Source organism: Oncorhynchus gorbuscha, linkage group LG02 (assembly GCF_021184085.1).
Source record: "Oncorhynchus gorbuscha isolate QuinsamMale2020 ecotype Even-year linkage group LG02, OgorEven_v1.0, whole genome shotgun sequence".
Classification (NCBI taxonomy): domain Eukaryota; kingdom Metazoa; phylum Chordata; class Actinopteri; order Salmoniformes; family Salmonidae; genus Oncorhynchus; species Oncorhynchus gorbuscha.
Window position 1 is genome coordinate 39,245,186 of NC_060174.1, and position 21,316 is coordinate 39,266,501.

Sequence of the window (21,316 nt, forward strand, 5' to 3'; positions counted from 1 at the left end):
CATGCCCATTCCAGCTTTCAAAATGGCTGTCTTCGTCTTGTTGTCTCTCTATCTTGCCTGGGTTAAACATACTCTTACATCATGACATGGATGTCATGGCAACCATACTTCCTTCTGCTCCCGAGCAGCGGTCCAAGCCTTTTCTCTCCATTCCCTCTCTATTTCTTTCTCTCTCCCCCTCTCCCTCTCTCACCCCTTTTCACTGAATTAACATCACAATCAATCATTTCCTCTATACACATTTATTTAATCCATGACTTTACAAATCTTTATCATTAACAAAGTTTTGTTAATTCATCATTATACACTCCTACACTAAATGATTTGCACATTTTTCTCAAAGTGAATCGCATGAAAGCAACAAAATAAAACAACAAAAATGGAGGCAAAAAGCCCTCAAAAATCTTGGGACACAAAGAGTGATTCAAATCGGTTTGCCTCTTACTGAAAAGGCATGACAAATGTACTGTCACAATACCCACACAAAACCACACATAGAAGGGATTTGCCTACGAAAGAAAAATTCAGCATGAAGATGAATATCTAATCACTCAGATGTGTGGAACAATGGGCACTTTGGGAAATGGATCAGTATGGAGACACAGAGCTCCTGGCCAGAGACACATGCATTCATTACCCTCCATCCCACATACAATCAAACAAGTTATTTTTACTAATTGTGCATTTATTTTCATGTTATTATTTTTCTATGTTTCTATTATTTCTAATATTTTTTCACTGCTTTGTTGGGAAGTAATCATTTCACTGTTCATATACACTTGTGGTTTACAAATCATGTGACGAATAACATTTGATTTGATTTGATCCCTCCATCTGGTGCAAAAAAGGGAAAGCCACATAAAAAAGATGGCCTCTGCTCCTTTGTTACAAAGGAACCCAGAGAATTACAATCCAGAGCTGTTCTTGGAGTTCTACTGTACTGCCATTTCTGTAATATCTGTGTGTCCTGGTCATTTGTAATAGTTTATTCAGTGAGGGAGGCAGTCACTCCTCAGGGTTGTAGATTGGTTGTTATGTTGGCAATTGTTATTGGGTGCCCGAGCAATCCACAGACCTTTGATGGAGCAGGTGTTCAAAGTCAAATAAAAAATCAACCTTAATTCCATTCATACATTTCTACTGCTCCTGTAGCCAGACTAAAGTTTTTTTCATTTTACAAAAAACCCCAGAAAGGGAGTCAGAAAGAATCACTACTTCTTTACGTGCCTAGAATCACCCCTGTGGTGGGTAGTCTATATCAGCTGATCATCGCTAATGTACTCTCTTAGAAGTAAAGGTGCCTGGAAGAACCATTTGGGTTGCCACACCAGCGGAACCTTTCCAGTTGAAAGGGGTCTTCAAGGAACTCTTGTGTTAAAGGTTCAAGCCAGAACCTTTTTATGATGGGGGGGGGGGTTAAATTATTAACCTTTTGAATAATATATTGTGGAAGTGGCAACCTATCAGATTGGAGTCATGGCTTATTGGAAGCATGGCTTTCAGATAGATATTTTGGGCCACCATTTAGCATACATGTAATTCCTGTTAATCATGTTAATAAGTTTGTACACTGCAAATGTTTATGCATATTACATATTGTAATATAATATTATAACAGGTTGGAAGCTTGTGCATGTGACGAGGACAAGCGCAGCAACGTACTGTTCCGGTGGCAGAGGACTTTTTTTCAAGATTAATGAGTTCATGAGAAATGATTAACTTTTATACGAAATTCTTTGCATTTAAAGTTACAAGTGAGAAAAATAAACTTGTTTTTAAAAACACCACCAATCAAAAGGACACATTTTTCATAGGATGGCAAAAGGGCAGGTGTTCCAGCACTCCTAGGGCTCTATCTGTTAGGTGCCATTGGATGATATTCATCACAGTTTAATGCATTACTACACAATGCTAGGTCATTGTAGACTGTGCACTTCTGTCAATATAGTATGAAATGAATTATATGGTACAATTCATGTGAACCCCAACATCCAAATGTTCTATACAATCATGTGTGCTATCCAACATGACTTAGTCATGTATACAGACCATGTTAATTGACATCATAATAAAGGTATTTAAAATGCACAGTCTTGAATACTGTACATGAAGTTGATTCATACAATATCCACTCTACTGCAAATGCTCTATCACAACTGAACACCTCCTTAAATTCTGCATTTGATTAAATAACTCAAATATGGCAGCTTTACTTTAATCATTAAAGGGCATGTGCCAAAACGATGATTGACCACTATTTCTAAGCCATTTGGAAAACACGCATACATTATTTACAGAAGCAAAAAAATAATAATAATATTCAAACTGCACAAATTTAAATAGTAATATTGTGTTTTCTTGTAAAAACAAAATAAAACCGCAATCCACAGGAAACCAGTGAAATATACACAAGGTTACTATCAAAAGAAACGACATCAGTGGGCCACAACATCTCACAATTATCCATCATCAGAAACAATATGAATCCCATGAACATCGAGCCAAATTATCCACCCATGTCTGTTTAGTTTTCACATTTCTGTGAGTGTGTGTGTCTATTTTCCAACCCAATGCCTCAAAAGCTTTGAGTGACACAGTATCAACAATGTCCTTCAAACCTGAATCCCCTATTGAACTTGGAGGGCATCCAAGCTCCCCCATCCCCCACCTTTAAAACTCACACCCATATCCCTCTGACTTTATGAACCCACTTTATCTCTCCCCACAAACACACACACACCCACGCACGCACACGCACGCACGCACCCACACACACACCCACGCACGCACACACACACACACACACACACACACACACACACACACACACACACACACACACACACACACACACACACACACACACACACACACACACACACACACACACACACACACACACACACACACACACACACACACACACACACACACACACACACACACACACACACACACACACACACACACACACCTTCAACATCTCCACTTAGAGCAAAACATACATCAGGCTTTAGATCAGGGTTGTCATTGTCAACCTCCAGTTATCCAGGGTCTGCAGGGTGCATTTCAACCTGGCACTCAAATGTTTTATTAATGTTACCTGTTGGCTAGAGAAACCAGTATGATTTTCTCAGATTTAGATTAGACCCTGATTGAAAGGCAGGGGTGAATATCAACAGGTGTGTATCTCTGTGTTCTTTCTAGAAGCCTGGTTGACACCCCTGCTGTTGAAAATTATCCCATTCTAACCACTGTGACATAGGAAGCTATAAAGCATAATTTTGCTCCTCTTGGTTTTAAGGGACTATCTAGCTCATCTGACAGACAGGGAAAGGGTCGGTCCAGATGTTGTACCTTAGTAAAAAGTAGGTGGGGCAAACCAGCCATACTCACCAGAATAAAACAACAAACAGAATCAATACAGCATTACCCACCACTTCCATTTAAAAGCACCAACCCCAATCCCAGCTGGTATGTTCAGCGTGTCCGTCTGGTTGGTACCAGAGTGTCCGTCTCCATCCCACCCAGCCTATCTCTAGTCCTGCCCCAGTGTCATGACCCCCATAGCTATTATTCTCTCTCTCTCTCTCTCTCTCTCTCTCTCTCTCTCTCTCTCTCTCTCTCTCTCTCTCTCTCTCTCTCTCTCTCTCTCTCTCTCTCTCTCACTCACTCACTCACTCACTCACACACAGTCTCCCTGTCTCCCTGTCTCCTCTACTCTCTCACGCTAGCTGTTCTTTCTCTGGAGACTCCTCCAGTGTGATGGCGGTGAACTCCTCCTTGTTTCCGTTTTCCTGGATCTTCTCTTTATTCATCAGGGTCACCATCTCCTGCTCTCTCTCCTGGGCGCGGGAGCTAGCCACTGACGCCGCCGCACCGTTACCCTCATTCCCATCCTTGTTGGTGATCATCAGGGTCTGCTGCTGACCGCACCAGCTAACAGACAGAAAGAGGGAACAGTGTACACATTAGGTTGCTGTTACCAGCTAACAGAGAGAGAGATTTTTCGACCAGAATTCGGACTGGTGAAGTGAGACCTACCTCTTATACTTGACCACAACAAAACACGTGAGGAGAATAGCAACCAGTGCCACAAGCACTCCCACAATGATCAGCCAATCTGCATAGAGGAACATAATGATAAAAGTTGAATGATGTGTAGCAAATGTCTCTTAATTTGTACCCTTATACAATGTGACTTGAAAAGCGCTATATAAATGTCATTATTTTCTCCATTATTAATCCATTAAACCATATAATCCATTAAAATGACAACATTATTACATGGATCACTAATATCATGTACAATAATAGTATTATTACTACTAGTAGAGCAGGGATTGGTAACTTTGATAGAGGGAGGGTTACAAAAGATCTGACCTCATCATGAGGGGCCGCAGTTGTGCCGCTACCGCTAATCCCCCATTACTAATCCCCCATTACTAATCCCCCATTACTAATCCCCCATTACTAATCCCCCATTACTAATCCCCCATTACTAATCCCCCATTACTAATCCCCAGTGAGCTGTTTTTAATATGATATCAGAGTGAGAATAACTAACTAAATCAATGGAGGCCTCCCAGGCGGTAATCTGACCTTGATAACTACAAGTTTAGATTGCTGGCCCCTAAACTAATTTTAGCTGAAATGGGCTAATTAAGTGACTATCAGTGACTGACATAACAAGAGGAAAACTGCTGATGCACAACGCACATTTCAAAATTGCACCTTGTGTGATCTACTAATCAAACTCGCAACAGGAAGTTGAGACCCCGACGGAGTAAAACAATACGAGGGCCTTCGAAAGGTGGGCAGTGGGCCGCATGCCCATCCATGTAGTAGCGTTATTAGGGGTAGTGGGCCACTCACTGGGTGTGCTACTGATCTCCTTCCCAGCTGGAGTAGGCTCTGCTCCCATACCTGGATTCATCTTCCCATTAGGAATGGGCTGCATGGAGGCTTTATGGGGATCACAGGGAGAGACAGTGTTAAACAAACATCTCTAACGCCTCACACATGGTTTACACATAGATGCCAACTTGTGGAATCATGTGATGAATATAATCATTTGATGACCAGGAATCATTTGCTACTACAGGGCTGATGCATTAGCTGTGGAGTGCACAGAACATACTAAGGAATGCAGAACTGTTCCTTTGGGGCAGATTTGGAACCTGAGAGTGAAGGCCAACATTTCATTGAAAAGTGATTTGTCTATGTAACCCAGAAGTAAAATCTTGAGTAATTTGGTCACCTGTGTGAATCTGTTCATGGAATATTATAACGTGATTTATGAATTATTGATGAGTAAGTGACATTGTGCCAAGTGTAATAAAGAGAGAAATGTAATAAACTGCCCATAACTTTAACCAATCACAGATCAGGTTGTGATTTTTGATCTGAAATTCTCTCTCATAGGGTAAATCAATGTCACCTTATTCCTCACACAGGGCTCTGGTGGAAAGGTAGTGCATGATTTGGTTGAATGGGCAGCTATTCCCCATAGAAATAGGCCTATGTCCTCTACCGGATCAACCCCCATGTCCACCCTTCCTACTGTCTTCCTCTCTACCACTTAGAAACTGTCTCAGAATACAGAAAAAAAATGCAATAATAAGAATCCAACCATAATGTGATACATAATGAAAGCTAGTGAGGCAGCAGATGCTATTTTATAACCCAACCTGGATTTCACTATTCATGATGAATATATAGCTCAGTGGTGCACGGCAGTACCATACATAGTTTACATTAAACCATTTATGCATTTATGCAGAGAGAGGTCACATAAAGCATTGAGAATTTGAGACAGTGCAGACAAAGAGTTGAGGAAGAGTCATTCTGTGGCACTGTCAGTAGTTTAGCAGTGCTCCTCTCTTTCCCCCTCTCCCTTATCTGGTCACAACAGGGGGAGCCCTCTTCAAACCAACTCCTCAAAGGACACGCACAGAAAAACAAACTTTCAAGTCTCTATGGAATATGTTTTCATGAATCTGAGTGTAATCAAAACACAGCTCTACCGTTTTGATTTTAGCTTCTTATTTCAGCAACCAGAGCTGACTATGTAAATACAAATTATTCCTTGCACTTGAACATTTTTCTATAAAGTGGGTTATAGCTTTTATAACTATTGCCATTTGTCTTATATAACACTAAATGCCCAAACATAGTGAGCTACAGAACAACAGTGGATATTGAAGTGAGAGTTCTGAGTTTTAATACACAATCCTTTTCACACCCCAACACCAGGGGGCGAGCTTAGTTCTCTAACTTTCCAGAGTCAGACCAAACGTGTGTGGGTGGTCGGCTATCTGTTATAAGAATCCTTCTCTAAGTTCTCAGAGGCAGCACTTCCAAGAAAATGTTAGGGATAGTTCTAAATGTCAAAAAGTCATTCAGTTTCAACAGGTAAATATATTGTTAGTTCTGCTCTTCACTTTTTTAATATCAACTTTTAACATCTCAGCTGAGAAGACTGTATTAGAGATTGCATGATAATACATCTTGACAGAAGTTTTGAGGAGAATGACGAACATGCAGATGTGCAGTATATTTAGAGATTCATATGATTAAATGAATCACCTTCAAAGCACTAAATGTTTGAGTCGCCTAGGAAACAGTAGGGAAGTATAGTACGGACAGAGAAGAGAAGTGATATTATAGTGATGTGTTTTAGTGATTCTGGCTAGACCAGTTCTTACATGGCGTTGATAAATAACACAACTGTTCCGTCCAGTAGAACTGAAGATATTTAGTTGATACATCTGTAAAAGTCTTGTACAACTTTTAGGATATATATTTTTTCTTATATAGATTAATGTCATAGTATTAAAGGTTTCATCATGGAGATTTGTCTGATTTGGTGGTTTTTTGTTGGAATAAAAGTCGGCAAAATATATTTATATTAGGCTAAATGTGCTATTTGAAATTGTCTTAAGAGTGTGTCTTTAGTTTAGGCTTCATATCCACAGCCCACCACTTTTCTCTCTCTGGGGTGTTACCAGGTGTCTAAAGAAGAACATCTTACTGTATATAAATATTTAAGTTTTAATGTCACATGCACAAGTACAGTGAAATGCCTTTCTTGCTGGTTCTAAACCCAACAATGCAGTAACCAATATCAACGTAGCACTAAAAAATAGCATAAGGTATTCACACAAACTCACTGCTCTCTCACAGGTGATAACACTGACTAGACAAAGGTTGCTGGTTCAACATTTTGCCAGAAGCAATGCATTAATGTACCTAAGGACATTGTACCCTTTGAAAATACTGCACTTGAGTATTGAAACTGATTATTTTTAGGCTCAGGGGAAGCTTTGTGGTGGTGAGCTGTCATCCTGTCACAGCAATCCTATGACAAACATCCTATGACAAACATGTTTTATAAATATTATGTTTTACTGTTCTGACATGAGATTATTTACTTGAGATGTATTTGTATTTTAAAGGGTGCTATTTTATTGAAATAAATTGTAATCATTTTCTTCAAGATACCAAACTGAATGACGAAGCAAAAAACAGCATTCTGTATGTAATATTATGTATGTTACAAACAGTCATTCCTTACCTCCTACCTCCACCTCCTTCTCCTGTAAATCCTCCTCTCTGGCCCGGCCCCGTGGTTCTCCTGGCTCTTTAACAGATGGTGCCATAGAAGAGGCCCCCTCCTCATCTGTGCCAGAAGGCAACATTCCAGACACAGTGGTTTCTTCCATCTCAGTGACCACCACCCCAGGGTGCTCAGTGGGGCTGGCTTTCTGGGTCCCATTCCCCTCAACCGTCATTCCTATGCCAAGGCTTTCTGTGGCTGCCCCCTCTGAAGCATAACCCTCAGCCCATGCTGTTGACTTTACTTGGCTGGCCTCAGTGGGTGCAGGCTGGTCTGTGTCCAATGCTTCCATTACCTCAGTGGTGCTCTCTGCTCTCTTTTCTCCAGGGGCGGAGGTGGTGTCCTGGGTGTCAGGCTCGGAGTTGATGGTGGTCTCCGGCTGGGCTCCATCCTCAGGGCCTGTGGCCTCATCTTTGTGAAAAACAGACCAAAGATATTCAGTACCAGTTAAACGCTTGGACACACCGACTCATTCAAGGGTTTTACTTAATTTGTACTATTTTCTACATTGCAGAATAATAGTGAAGACATCAAAACTATGAAATAACACATATGGAATCATGTACTAACCAAAAAAGTGTTAAACAAATCAAAAGATATTTCATATTTTAGATTCTTCAAAGTAGCCACTTTTTGCCTTGATGACAGCTTTGCACACTCTTGGCATTCTCTCAGACATCCTAGTTGTGAATATCTGAGGAAATCAGTTCTTCCAAAATTCCAGAGGAAGATAGTGTAGGCCCTGTCCAGGGGCAATACTTGTATATCAAGCTGCCATATGCTACAGAATCAGGACATAGGCTCTTGCCCGAATGGGCCGTTCTGGCTTAGATAATGCTTACTTGTCCAAGGCTTACTTACTACTAGATAGTGAGCAAAAAGACTAATTCAACTCCATTTTCAACTAATCAGATATTGATGTTGCCAATTAATTGAATGATTACTTCATTGGCAAAGTGGGCAAACTTAGGTGGGAAATGCCAACAACAAAAGCATTGTAAGTTTGAATTTAGTAAAGTTAGTGTGGGAGAGGAGGAAAAAGTATTGTTATCGATCTGTAATGACAAACCTCCTGGCATTGACAACTTAGATGGAAAGCTACTGAGGATGGTACCTGACTCTATAGCCACTCTTATCTGTCATATATTTTATCTGAGACTAGAGGAAAGTCTTTGTCCTCAGACCTGGAGGGAAGCCAAAGTCATTCCGCAACTAAAGAGTGGTAAAGCGGCCTTTACTGGTTCTAACTGCAGACCTATCGGCTTGCTGACAGCTCTTATCCTTCCTGTTTGGCCCTGTCCGGGGGTGTCCTCGGATGGGGCCACAGTGTCTCCTGACCCCTCCTGTCTCAGCCTCCAGTATTTATGCTGCAGTAGTTTATGTGTCGGGGGGCTAGGGTCAGTTTGTTTATCTGGAGTACTTCTCCTGTCCTATTCGGTGTCCTGTGTAAATCTAAGTGTGCGTTCTCTAATTCTCTCCTTCTCTCCTTCTTTCTCTCTCTCGGAGGACCTGAGCCCTAGAACCATGCCCCAGGACTACCTGACATGATGACTCCTTGCTGTCCCCAGTCCACCTGGCCATGCTGCTGCTCCAGTTTCAACTGGCCTGGGCCCTAGGACCATGTCCCAGGACTACCTGACATGAGGACTCCTTGCTGTCCCCAGTCCACCTGGCCATGCTCCTGCTCCAGTTTCAACTGTTCTGCCTTACTATTATTCAACCATGCTGGTCATTTATGAACATTTGAACATCTTGGCCACGTTCTGTTATAATCTCCACCCGGCACAGCCAGAAGAGGACTGGCCACCCCACATATGCTCTCTCTAATTCTCTCTTTCTTTCTCTCTCTCGGAGGACCTGAGCCCTAGGACCGTGCCCCAGGACTACCTGACATGATGGCTCCTTGCTGTCCCCAGTCCACCTGACTGTGCTGCTGCTCCAGTTTCAACTGTTCTGCCTTATTATTATTTGACCATGCTGGTCATTTATGAACATTTGAACATCTTGGTCATTTTCTGTTATAATCTCTACCCGGCACAGCCAGAAGAGGACTGGCCACCCCACATAGCCCGGTTCCTCTCTAGGTTTCTTCCTAGGTTTTGGCCTTTCTAGGGAGTTTTTCCTAGCCACCGTGCTTTTACACCTGCATTGTTTGCTGTTTGGGGTTTTAGGCTGGGTTTCTGTACAGCACTTTGAGATATCAGCTGATGTACGAAGGGCTATATAAATAAATTTGATCTTAGCAAACTGTAAAAGTACAATGCTATTTCTCTGTAAACAAATTAACAGCAATTATTCAGCATGCTTAGAGAGAAGGGCACTCGACATGTACTGCACTGACACAAATTACTAATGATTGGTTATAAGAAATTGATGCGAAGAAAATTGTGGGAGTTGTACAGTTAGATTGCAGTGCATACTTTGATATTATTGATCATAACCTGTTGTTGAGAAAATGTATGTGTTATGGCTTTTCAACCTCTGCCATATCGTGGATTCAGAGCTATCTATCTAATAGAACTCAGAGGGTTTTCTTTAATGGAAGCGTCTCTAATGTCAAACATGTAAAGTGTTGTGTACCACAGGGCAGTTCTCTAGGCTCTCTACTCTTTTCTAGTTTTACCAATGAACTGCCACTGGCAATAAACAATGCATGTGTGTCCATGTATGCTGATGATTCAACCATGTACACATCAGCAACCACAGCTAATGCAACCACATCCAATGAAGTCACTGAAAACCTTTACAAAGAGTTGCAGTTTGTTATGGAATGGGTGGCCAAAATAAACTGGTCTTGAACATCTCTAAAACTAAGAGCATTATATTTGGTACAAATCATTCCCTAAGTTCTATACCTCAGCTGAATCTGGTAATGAATGAATGGTGTGGCTGTTGAACAAGTTGAGCAGACTAAATTACTCGTTGTTACCTTAGATTGTAAACTGTCATGGTCAAAATATTTAGGTTCAATGGTTGTAAAGATGGGGAGAGGTATGTCTGTACTAAAGAGATGCTGCGCTTTTTTGACACCACACTCGACAAAGTCCTGCAGGCTCTAGTTTTATCTCATCTGTTTTATTGTCCAGTCATATGGTCAAGTGCTGCAAAGAAAGACCTAGTTAAGCTGCATCTGGCCCTGAACAGAGCGACACGTCGAGCTCTTCATTGTAATCAGAGGGCTAATATTAATACTATGCATGCCAGGTGCTCTTGGCTAAGAGTTGAGGAAAGACTGACTGCATCACTTGTTTTTATAAGAAAGATCACTGTGTTTGGAAATTCCAAATTGTTTGCATAGTTAACTTATACACAGCCCTGATACACACACTTACCCCACCAGCCACTTACCCCAGGTCGAGAACACATTCAAGGAAACCTACAGTATTATACAGATGTGAACAGCAAACCTGGTTTCAAAAAACAAGTAAAGCAACAGCTCATGGCACAATGCCTCTCCCCCATGTGACCTACTTGTTGTGTTTATGTACAGTATGTGTAACTGATATACGCGCATACACACTACATGTTCAATTGTAATGTCTTTTCATTATTTCGTTACGTGTCGGACAGTAGCTGTCGCTAATGGGGATCCTAATAAATCAAAGTGTAGCTGCGGAATGGCATACTGTATGAAATACAGAGGAGACGGAAAAGGTTATGATTTTGATGATGTGACTGGTGAAAAAGACAGGACTGACCTGCAGCATCTGTCACCTGAACACTCTCTGGTCCTGTTGAATCAGGGTTGATGGCCGCATCACAGTTCTTGTCAGCCAACTCTGTCAAAAACAGAAGTTTGGATCAGGGATGAGGAACAAAGCACAAATGTGTAATTATCTTCAGCACATGTTATAGTCCAAGTTCTAAGAATGGCGAGGATGGGAAGAGTCATTAAGATTTATGTGTGTTTTAAGGGATCATTGTGCCAAAACTAGGCCCGGTTTTCGGAAGACACATACATTTCCCAAATCACCACATAGGGAGAACTTTCACTAAGTGCATTGTTGGAGCATGTGTCGATACTGGTAGGATCGGGAGAAAGGCAGTGCTAATCTTGGATGAGCTTTCTCCATTCAAATCTTAGCATAACATTGGAATTATTTCACAATACTGACGACGGATCAGCTCCTAGAGAAATATTATCACCTATATGGCTGCTAATATTGGTTCTTTTTCTAATGCTTACCTTTAATAATGCACAAAATCACAGATTTGGGACATCATTGCTCACATTTGTTTTTCCACATCATGAAACATATACTGAACAATTACAGACAATAGCCTACAATTATCTAAATAGAACTCGGTTGAACAATAATGTATATATCTTTTTTGATTGTAGTCATCTCGGTTTTAATTTGAAGCATATTTTTATCCTTTATTTGTTTGTAACAATTGCAAAGAACATTGGCATCTTTATATTTGTAGGCCGAGTCAACGTCGTTCTGAAGTTATCAGCATTCACCGAGACAGATAAACATCTCAATTCTATGTTTCGCGGAGATCTTCTGTGTATAAATCACTCAAATAATGGAGGACAAAACAGAACAAAAATTCTGATAAAACTCCAGTTCCTCACAATATAATGACAACTCTCAATAAAGATTGTTTAAAAAGAAGACCAGCTTTATACGACAATAAAAACGAAGGGCAAAAAAGCATTTAATAACGCACTGTTCTATAAGTGGTCTGAGGCAGTTGGTAATTAATGAGTGTTTTCAAGTTCAACTTAAGTAACAATAGTTTTGAGAAACAGCTCTGAGAATTAATGATGCTCCTACAAAGGTTCTAACAATTATCTTAGCATTAACATACTTTTGGGAAACCAGGTCCTGGTCAATATGAGCTAAGAAAAAAGAAAAACTCACCTGATGCATTGAAACAGAAGGCATCAAAGGGTTTTTCCGGAGAGACTTGATGGAAGAAGACCCCCGTCGTGTTGTTGGCACAGTTAACATGAGCCTTTTGTCTGAGGATGGTGGTGCTTCCGTTGCTGATCCAACCATATCTAGAATCAAATGACAAATAGCATTTAAGATCCAATTGCTATAGTATGTTAGCCATTAGCTTGTAGCTTACATCACAGAATTATCAGCAATACTCAAGATGTATGTCAAATATAGGTAAAAAAAAGTATGTAGTTAAAGTAGAGGTGAAGCAAGATAACACAATAAATCAATACTGCTAGCAGTGTTTAAGTTGAGATAAGGAACACCATACAGGGCTCCGTAATCATACAATTTATTGACCATTACCGTTTTCCCTGCAAAACCCCCCCCGGAACCGAAAGGTCCATGTTGGTCTATGCTGGTCAGTGCTAGTCTGACTAGCATGATCTAGCTGGTGATGCTGGTGACCAGCTCATGCTGGTATGCTGGTGAAGCTGGTTTGCTGGTGATGCTGGTATGCTGGTGACCAAGCTGGTCCATGCTGGTCAAGCATGATCTAGTTGGTCAAACTGGTCGGACAAGCATGGTAAAACCACGCCCAAGCATGGTAAAACCACGTCCCATCATTATCAAATTTCCCAGCATCCTCTATTGCAGTTAGATTTTTAGATTTTTTAAAAATTCAATATCTGTGTTTTTGCATGTACATTGATTGATTCATCAATTGTATGCTATACATATAAAAATTACATATTTGTTTCTAAACGAATCCAATCTGTTAGTTTGATTGATTGCACCGTTACTGAAATGGTTGTCCAGTTTAGATCTAGTCTCAATTAGTCTCAATTAGTCATCATCCTAACCCTGGCATTCATACTGAACACTTTCAATTGTTGGATATCCCCACTCTGTCTGGATACTAATAGGAATGAAACATCACTTTGTAAGCCAGCAAAATGTGACTCGCAGACCTTTTGATATATAATATATTGTCTTAAATAATTAGGCACTTTGGTGTTGGTTTTTCTGGTGACCAGCTAGTACTGGTTAACAGCATATCAACTTCACCAGCATAAATTGTACAGTTGCCATGGCACTCTATTGGCAGCCTAGGCAGAGAGCCCCTGTATATTTTGTAAATATGGAAATATTTAATTTTTTTTTATTAATCAATTTACTTTCTTTTTGTTTTTGAATACCACATTAGTATAGATTTAGTCTGGATAAACAAACAAAACATCCTTCCCAAGATTTAATTGCACTCCAGCTTTTGAAAGTTGACAAGTAAATAATGCTAGCTACAAGCTGATAGCTGATTGATTTCAGTACATTGGCCTACATTGGGATGTTTCTACGGTCTCGATCCAAGAGTGGGACTACAATACAGTGACAAGTAGACAGTGAGGAATTCATTGCTCAAGAGTATTTCTCCGAAGTTATGTGTTGACTGAATCCTGCATGTGGAGCTAAAATACAAACTGCATCTCATTCTACAAGTGTCCTACCACTACAGAGAAGACAGACGTGGAGACTCTTTGAGCTACCTGCCTGCCCCTGGACGACCTGATCTAACTGCTCAGCTCCTCCTGTTGACCACCTGCACCTCCCTCTGCTCAAACCTTGTGCTATTGACTGTCTCTCCATCTGTTGGAGGCGTGAAGTAACGTACTGAGAACTTAGTAGTCCAGATCTTCTGCATACTCACATCCGTAATATTTTTTTAATGTTTGTTTTGCTTTTAAAGTGTTTTGAGATACTTGTATGTGCCGTGGACTGCAATTCAGCTTTAAGCTGCTAAGTATGGCCGAAATGTAAAAAAAAAATCACAACGAAAGCTGATTACCAGCAAAACCAGCACTAGTTACCATCATATGCTGGTCTAGGCTTTTTTTCAGCAGGGGTGTTTTTGATTTAGAGAACGTCATTCAATGAGTGATAAGCCTACCACATTTTTTTAAACACTTACAAAAGGATTCACAAGTATTTTCCAATGGCCATACTAGTATACCACAAACACATGTGCGATACATACGTAGCTTGATTCTAAGTGGTATGCTAGTGTGAATATTGGAACAGGACCAATAGTCTCAGGGAAACATCTAGCTGATCTCTTTCCTTTGAATCAGCTGTTGTTAACCCTTTGGTAAGGCACGTCCTGGGGTTCCTAAGCGGAGGCTCAGTTGTCATGAAGACAGGTGTGTGACCTCACCTGCAGGTCTCTAGGCCATTGGCATGAGCCTCGATGACCTGTTCCCTGCTAGCAATGGTGATTCCCAGGCTTTCACATAGCTTCTTGGCCAGATCCAAGGTCAATGAGTAGCGATCTGGTCCTTCCACGTGGAACACTCCGGCATGGCTGCAGCTACGAGATTTCACTGTAGCCGAGGGAAGGCGAAGAAGGTGGGAGAGAGGTTAGTTTTGAGGAAATTCGCCTGTGAGACACTGTGACTGCATGGCGGCCATTTTGTTACTATGAATTTGAAAACTATCATATGTCGACTTCATCAAAAGACTGAAAGAGCACAAGGTGGAAGAAAGGTTACTTTTCAATATGTCTGAAAATAAGTAGGCATTGCTCTTGTCAGGTTAGGTGGTCAGTTTCACACAGCTAACTAGGCACAAGACCAACTGGTGACACACAAAACAGATGGGTCAAACAAATTCATTTCCCACTGGCATTTGCAATAAAGTTGGTATTCACAATCAAGTTTCCATCAAAATTTTCCCTTTTCTCTTGGCAGGTCTGGTGGTCAGTTTCACACAACGTACTAGACACACGATCAACTGGTGACAAATAAAATAGATGGGTGAAACAAATTCATTTCCCAGTGGTATTTGCAATAAAGTTAGAATTGTAATCACAATTTTGGGTTAACAAATGTATAACAGACATGAGAAACACACCACAGGGCACACAAATCAAATCAAATTGTATTGGTCACATACACGTATTTGCAGATGTTATTGCAGGTGTAGCAAAATGCTTGTGTTTCTAGCTCCAACAGTGCAGAATTATCTAATAAGTAATATCTAATCATTTCACAACAATAGACACAATACACTGGTTGAATCAATGTTGTTTCCACATCATTTCAATTAAATTATGTTGAACCAACGTGGAATAGACTTTGAATGACGACGGTGCCCAGTAGGATTTAAAACCTCTTAAAGATCTGACCCTTTTTTTCAAATTTTCATCTAAAATGACACACACAAATCTAACTGCCTGTATCTCATGACCTGAAGCAAGGATATGCATATTCTTGATATCATTTAAAAGGAAACACTTTGAAGTTTGTGGAATTGTGAAATTAATGTAGGAGAATATAACACATTAGATCTGGTAAAAGATGATACAAAGGAAAAACATGCGTTTTTTTCTTGTTTTTTTTGTACCATCATCTTTGAAATGCAAGAGGAAGGCCATAATGTATTATTCTAGCCCAGGCACAATTTTGATTTTGGCCACTAGACTGCAGCAGTGTATGTGCAAAGTTTTAGATTGATCCAATGAATCATTGCATTTCTGTTCAAAATGTTGCATCAATACTGCCCAAATGTGCCTAATTGGTTTAATAATACATTTTCAAGTTCATAATTGTGCACTCTCCTCAAACAATAGTATGATATATATTCACTATAATAGCTACTGTCAATTGGACAGTGCAGTTAGATTAACAAGAATTTAAGCTTTCTGCCCATATCAGCTATGTCTATGTCATGGGAAATGTTTTTCTTACTTACAACTTCATGCTAATCACATTAACCTATGTGTCATGTGTGCTCCCTCTCTAGCCTCTAGGTCACCAGGCTGCTCGTTATGGCGCACACCTGTCACCATCAACAGAACTGTATGAATAAGGCTTGAAATTACTTACATGATTTATAAATATAATCAAATTATAAAATGGCTAACTATAAGATTGCCTTCCTTAGAACTGTAGAATACATATTTGTATGTTTAGTGTTAGAGAAAATGTGCACATTTTCTAAAGGTCTCTCTTGATTGAAACATCTGCCCCCACCACTGTGAGTCATACAGAGCTCGAGCTTGGCTTCCTGAAATTGTTAGGAACTCGCCTTTCATTTCATATTAATCTTTCTATGAATCAATCTCTGAATGTTGAAGAAATCACTCTCTCCTGCTGCGCTACAATGTAAGGATTGCAGGTAAGTACTTTGTCACTGGCTGATCGATATACAGTGCCTTGCGAAAGTATTCGGCCCCCTTGAACTTTGCGACCTTTTGCCACATTTCAGGCTTCAAACATAAAGATATAAAACTGTATTTTTTGTGAAGAATCAACAACAAGTGGGACACAATCATGATGTGGAACGACATTTATTGGATATTTCAAACCTTTTTAACAAATCAAAAACTGAAAAATTGGGCGTGCAATTTATATCATATTAACCCCTCGTTCCATGTGTCTCTCCTCAGGCCGGTGGTGGCTGGTCCGCTCCAGGAATCTGAGGTATGGGAGGTCCCTCCTCCCCCTTTGGACATCGAGGGGGCCCCGGCGTACATCGTTCGCTCCATCCTGGATTCGAGGCATCGGGGGGCCTTTTCTGGATTTGCTGCACTGAAAGTAAAGGGGTAGAGGCCCAATTTAGTTTTGAAATTGTTAAAAAAGTTTGAAATATCCATTCTTGCCACTACCATTCACATATTCTTTAAGTTTTAATTTGTGAAGCAGTACCTCGTGGAGTGGGAGGGGTACGGACCGGACCAGTTGAAGATATTTTTGGATCTTGAAGATTTATGTTAAAAACATCCTAAAGATTGATTCTATTCATCATCATCGTTTGACATGTTTCTACAGACTGTAACGGAACTTTGGACGTCTGGACCTAGTGCTCGCGCCTCATGAAGATGGATTACTGTGCTGAACGCGCTAACAACAAGAAGGAATTTGGACATAAATTATTAACTTTATTGAAGAAATCAAACATTTATTGTGGAATTGGGATTCCTGGGAGTGCATTCTGATGAAGATCATCAAAAGTAAGTGAATATTTATAATGCTATTTCTGACTAATGTTGACTCCAACATGGCGGATATTTATTTTGCTGGTTTGGTCTCTGAGCGCCGTACTCAGATTATTGCATGGTTTGCTTTTTCCATAAAGTAAAAAAAAATCTGACACAGTGGTTGCATTAAGGAGAAGTCTATCTTTAATTCTGTGAATAACACATGTATCTTTTATCACTGTTTATTATGAGTATTTCTGGAAATGGATGTGGCTCTCTGCAAAATCACCGGATGTTTTGGAAGCAACACATTACTTAACGTAACCTGAGATTTTTGGATATAAATATGCACATTTTTATGCTTGTGCTTCTAGTTCCAACAGAGCAAACTGCTAAAGCAACACTCAAGTGGTTTAATGGGAAACATTTAAATGTCTTGGAATGGCCTAGTCAAAGGCCAGACCTCAATCCAACTGAGAATCTGTGGTACGACTTAAAGATTGCTGTACACCAGCGGAATCCAACAAACTTGAAGGAGCTGGAGCAGTTTTACTTTGAAGAATGGGCAGAAATCCCAGTGGCTAGATGTGCCAAGCTTATAGAGACATACCCCAAGAGACTTTGCAGCTGTAATTGCTGCAAAAGGTGGCTCTACACAGTATTGACTTTGAGGGGTGAATAGTAATGTGCGCTCTCTCAAGTTTTCTGGTTTTTGTCTTATTTCTTGTTTGTTTCACAATAAAAAGTATTTATTTATATCTTCAAAGTGGTAGCCATGTTTTGTAAATCAAATGATGCAAACCTCCCAAAATAAATCTGAATTCCAGGTTGTAAGGCAACAAAATAGGAAAAATGCCAAGGGAGTGAATACTTTCGCAAGCCTCTGTAGGCAGCAGCCTCTCTGTCTTAGTGATGGCTGTTTAGCAGTCTGATGGCCTTGAGAATGAAGCTATTTGTCGGTCTCTCGGTCCCAGCTTTGTACTGACCTCGCCTTCTGGATGGTAATGGGGTGAACAGGCAGTGACTCGGTTGGTTCTTGTCCTTGATGATCCTTTGTGGGGCCCCAGTGTTGGAGATGTTGTTCCCTACCTTCACCACCTGGGGGTGGCCCGCCAGGAAGTCCAGGACCCAATTTACACAGGGTGGGGTTGAGACCCAGGCCCTTCAGCTTAATGATGAGCTTGGAATGTACTATAAACTGAGGGATCAAGCCCTGATTGCAGTTTAAATCGAATCAAATCAAATGTTATTGGTCACATACACATGGTTAGCAGATGTTAATGCGAGTGTAGTGAAATGCTTGTGCTTCTAGTTCTGACCATGTAGTAATATCGAACAAGGAATCTAACAATTTCACAACAACTACCTTATACACACAAGTGTAAAGGAAGGAATAAGAACTTTTTCATTTGGTTGAGGGATGGCCGACCGGCATAGGCAGGATGCTGTAGATGGTATACAGTATATATATATATATATAGTGGGCTCCAAAATTACTGGCACTCCTGACTGGCAATGCACAAACAATACTTAAAAAAATATAAACAATATAATTATGGAGATAAACTCAAAATACCAACATGTGAGAAATACTGTACTTTATTAATGTTTCAATGGAATGGAATGTCCTTGATGATCTTTTTGGCCTTTCTGTGACATCGGGTGGTGTAGGTGTCCTGGAGGGTAGGTAGTTTGCCTCTGGTGATGCGTTGTGCAGACCTCACTACCCTCTGGAGAGCCTTACGGTTGTGGGCGAGCAGTTGCCATACCAGGCGGTGATACAGCCCGACAGGATGCTCTCGATTATGCATGTGTAAAAGTTTGTGGTGTTTTTGTGTTTTTGGTGACAAGCCAAATTTCCTCAGCCTTCTGAGGTTGAAGAGGAGCTGTTGCGCCTTCTTCACCATGCTGTCTGTGTGGTTGGACCATTTCAGTTTGTACGTGATTGGCTGACAGCCATGGTATATCAAACCATATACCACGGTTTTGACAAACCATTCATTTTTACATTTTTATTTTTACTAATTATGTTGGTTTATAATAGCAATAAGGCACCTCGGGGGTATGTGGTATATGGCTATTCCACGTTGTGTCATGCTTAAGAACAGCCCTTAGCCATGGCAGAGTGTATTTGCCATATACCACACCCCCTTGGGCATTATTACTTAGGTATATACAGACAGCAAAAAAACTTCAGTGAATACTACAGTAATGTAAAAAAAAACATAACAGTGATTACTATAGTATACAGTGCCTTCGGAATGTATTTAAACCTCTTGACTTCTTCCACTTTTTGGGGGGGTTACAGCCTTCTTCTAAAATTGATGAAATTGATTTTTTCAATTTGTTAAGAATGAAAAACGGAAATATGACATTTACATAAGTATTCAGACTCTTTGCTCAGTACCTTGTTGAAGAACACTCTAATTGGGCAAATGTAGCACATTTTTTGTTGTCTGAGGGAGGGAAATGGTGTAAATTAAGAGGACTCAATGTGTTTTGAAAGATGAGATGTTGATGATTATTATAAATATCGCTTTGATGTCATACAAGCAAGCCAAACAATGCATTCTGCTTTCATGTCATAAGTTATATTAGTCCCACTGTTACGCCAGTGTGACTTAGGACTTCTAACCCTGTTTAAACGTTGTGTGTTTGAGCTACAGACTTCTGGGTTGTACAATTTGTCTGTGTGATTAACGGGGACTGACCTAGATCGGTGTTTGTGAGACAATGGAGGATTCTGAAGAGGCCAGGGGCTGGTTCTTTTTACAAAAATGTCATAGAGTCAGAATGGTTTGAGCTACAAACTATTGAAAAGCTGAGACTCTAACGGGCACGCACGTGTAACGTTTTTTGGTCAATGACGCTCACAAGCTACACTAGAGTCGTTAGAAGGTTGAGGGGTTCTTCTGCATAGAAAATCCCGGGAAATCCCAGGACTTTTATAGTTCACATAGTTGCTGTCACAAACTACAAACAATTATCACTAGTTGGATATTAATTTTCCACTAAGCAACATTTTCTGTACTTACAGCATTCATATAAATTCCTTTTTTTATCAGGTTTTTGCCTTGGCTGACAATTTTATTTTGACATTTTTCAATATAACTTATGAATGCAACTGTTTATGTCAAATTGTGTTGTGTTATACTTGTAGCTCTGGCCGTCCTGAAAAGAAAATGGCGAAACACTTCAAAGTGAGGCTAAATATAAGCACTGGATATACAAATAGAAGAAAGAATTAATGAATGAAAAGCCCATTTTGCTGGGGTCTGATAGGGTTACAAGATGACGTTGCGTCATACCCTGGGTTGTTCTGAACCTATGTTTGTCTATTGTGACAAAAATTTGCCACAGAACACTCACCAAAATATATAATGTACTTGAATATACCCACTGGGCACAGACGTTCAAGGTCTATTTCATGTTGGTTCAACATAATTTAATTGAAATGACGTGGAAACAACTTTGATTCAACCAGTGTGTGCCCAGTGGGTATGTGCACCAAAATTACAATCTGTTTCTCTGAATTGCCTTGTGAACGCCTGACATTGTAAGATCCTATTTTATAACTTAGATAGTCATATTGGTAATAGAACAAGCTTTCAAATGATGACTACCTGACCCAGATTGCGATTTAAAATGGGCCGTTTTTGTTGCAACTTGCATCTATCCCAGATTTTCCAGTAATATTTGAATCATGTTACTGAATGTATCCAGAGTATTTTCAGATTTCATTAACAACAAATGTGACGAACAGTGTAATGTTTGGATTCAGTCTGGTGTCAGTCTTGTGTCAGGTGAACTGTCGTGTCCTCAACTTTGGTGTAATAA

At 40.2% G+C, this 21,316-nt stretch overlaps 1 protein-coding gene across 1 annotated transcript in view; it reads right to left on the bottom strand.

The window, feature by feature from the left end:
- Positions 1–2,855: 2,855 nt before the first annotated feature.
- The window catches only part of LOC124002160 (CD44 antigen-like), a 34,392-nt gene continuing 15,931 nt past the window's right edge, over positions 2,856–21,316 (bottom strand). The window contains exons 2-8 of the mRNA XM_046309479.1: positions 14,717–14,882; positions 12,487–12,626; positions 11,317–11,397; positions 7,577–8,029; positions 4,876–4,965; positions 4,045–4,123; positions 2,856–3,939 (exon numbers count right to left, since the gene is read on the bottom strand). Coding sequence (XP_046165435.1) covers positions 3,726–3,939; positions 4,045–4,123; positions 4,876–4,965; positions 7,577–8,029; positions 11,317–11,397; positions 12,487–12,626; positions 14,717–14,882 — 1,223 coding nt within the window. The 3' untranslated portion in view covers positions 2,856–3,725. The remainder of the gene's footprint in view (positions 3,940–4,044; positions 4,124–4,875; positions 4,966–7,576; positions 8,030–11,316; positions 11,398–12,486; positions 12,627–14,716; positions 14,883–21,316) is intronic.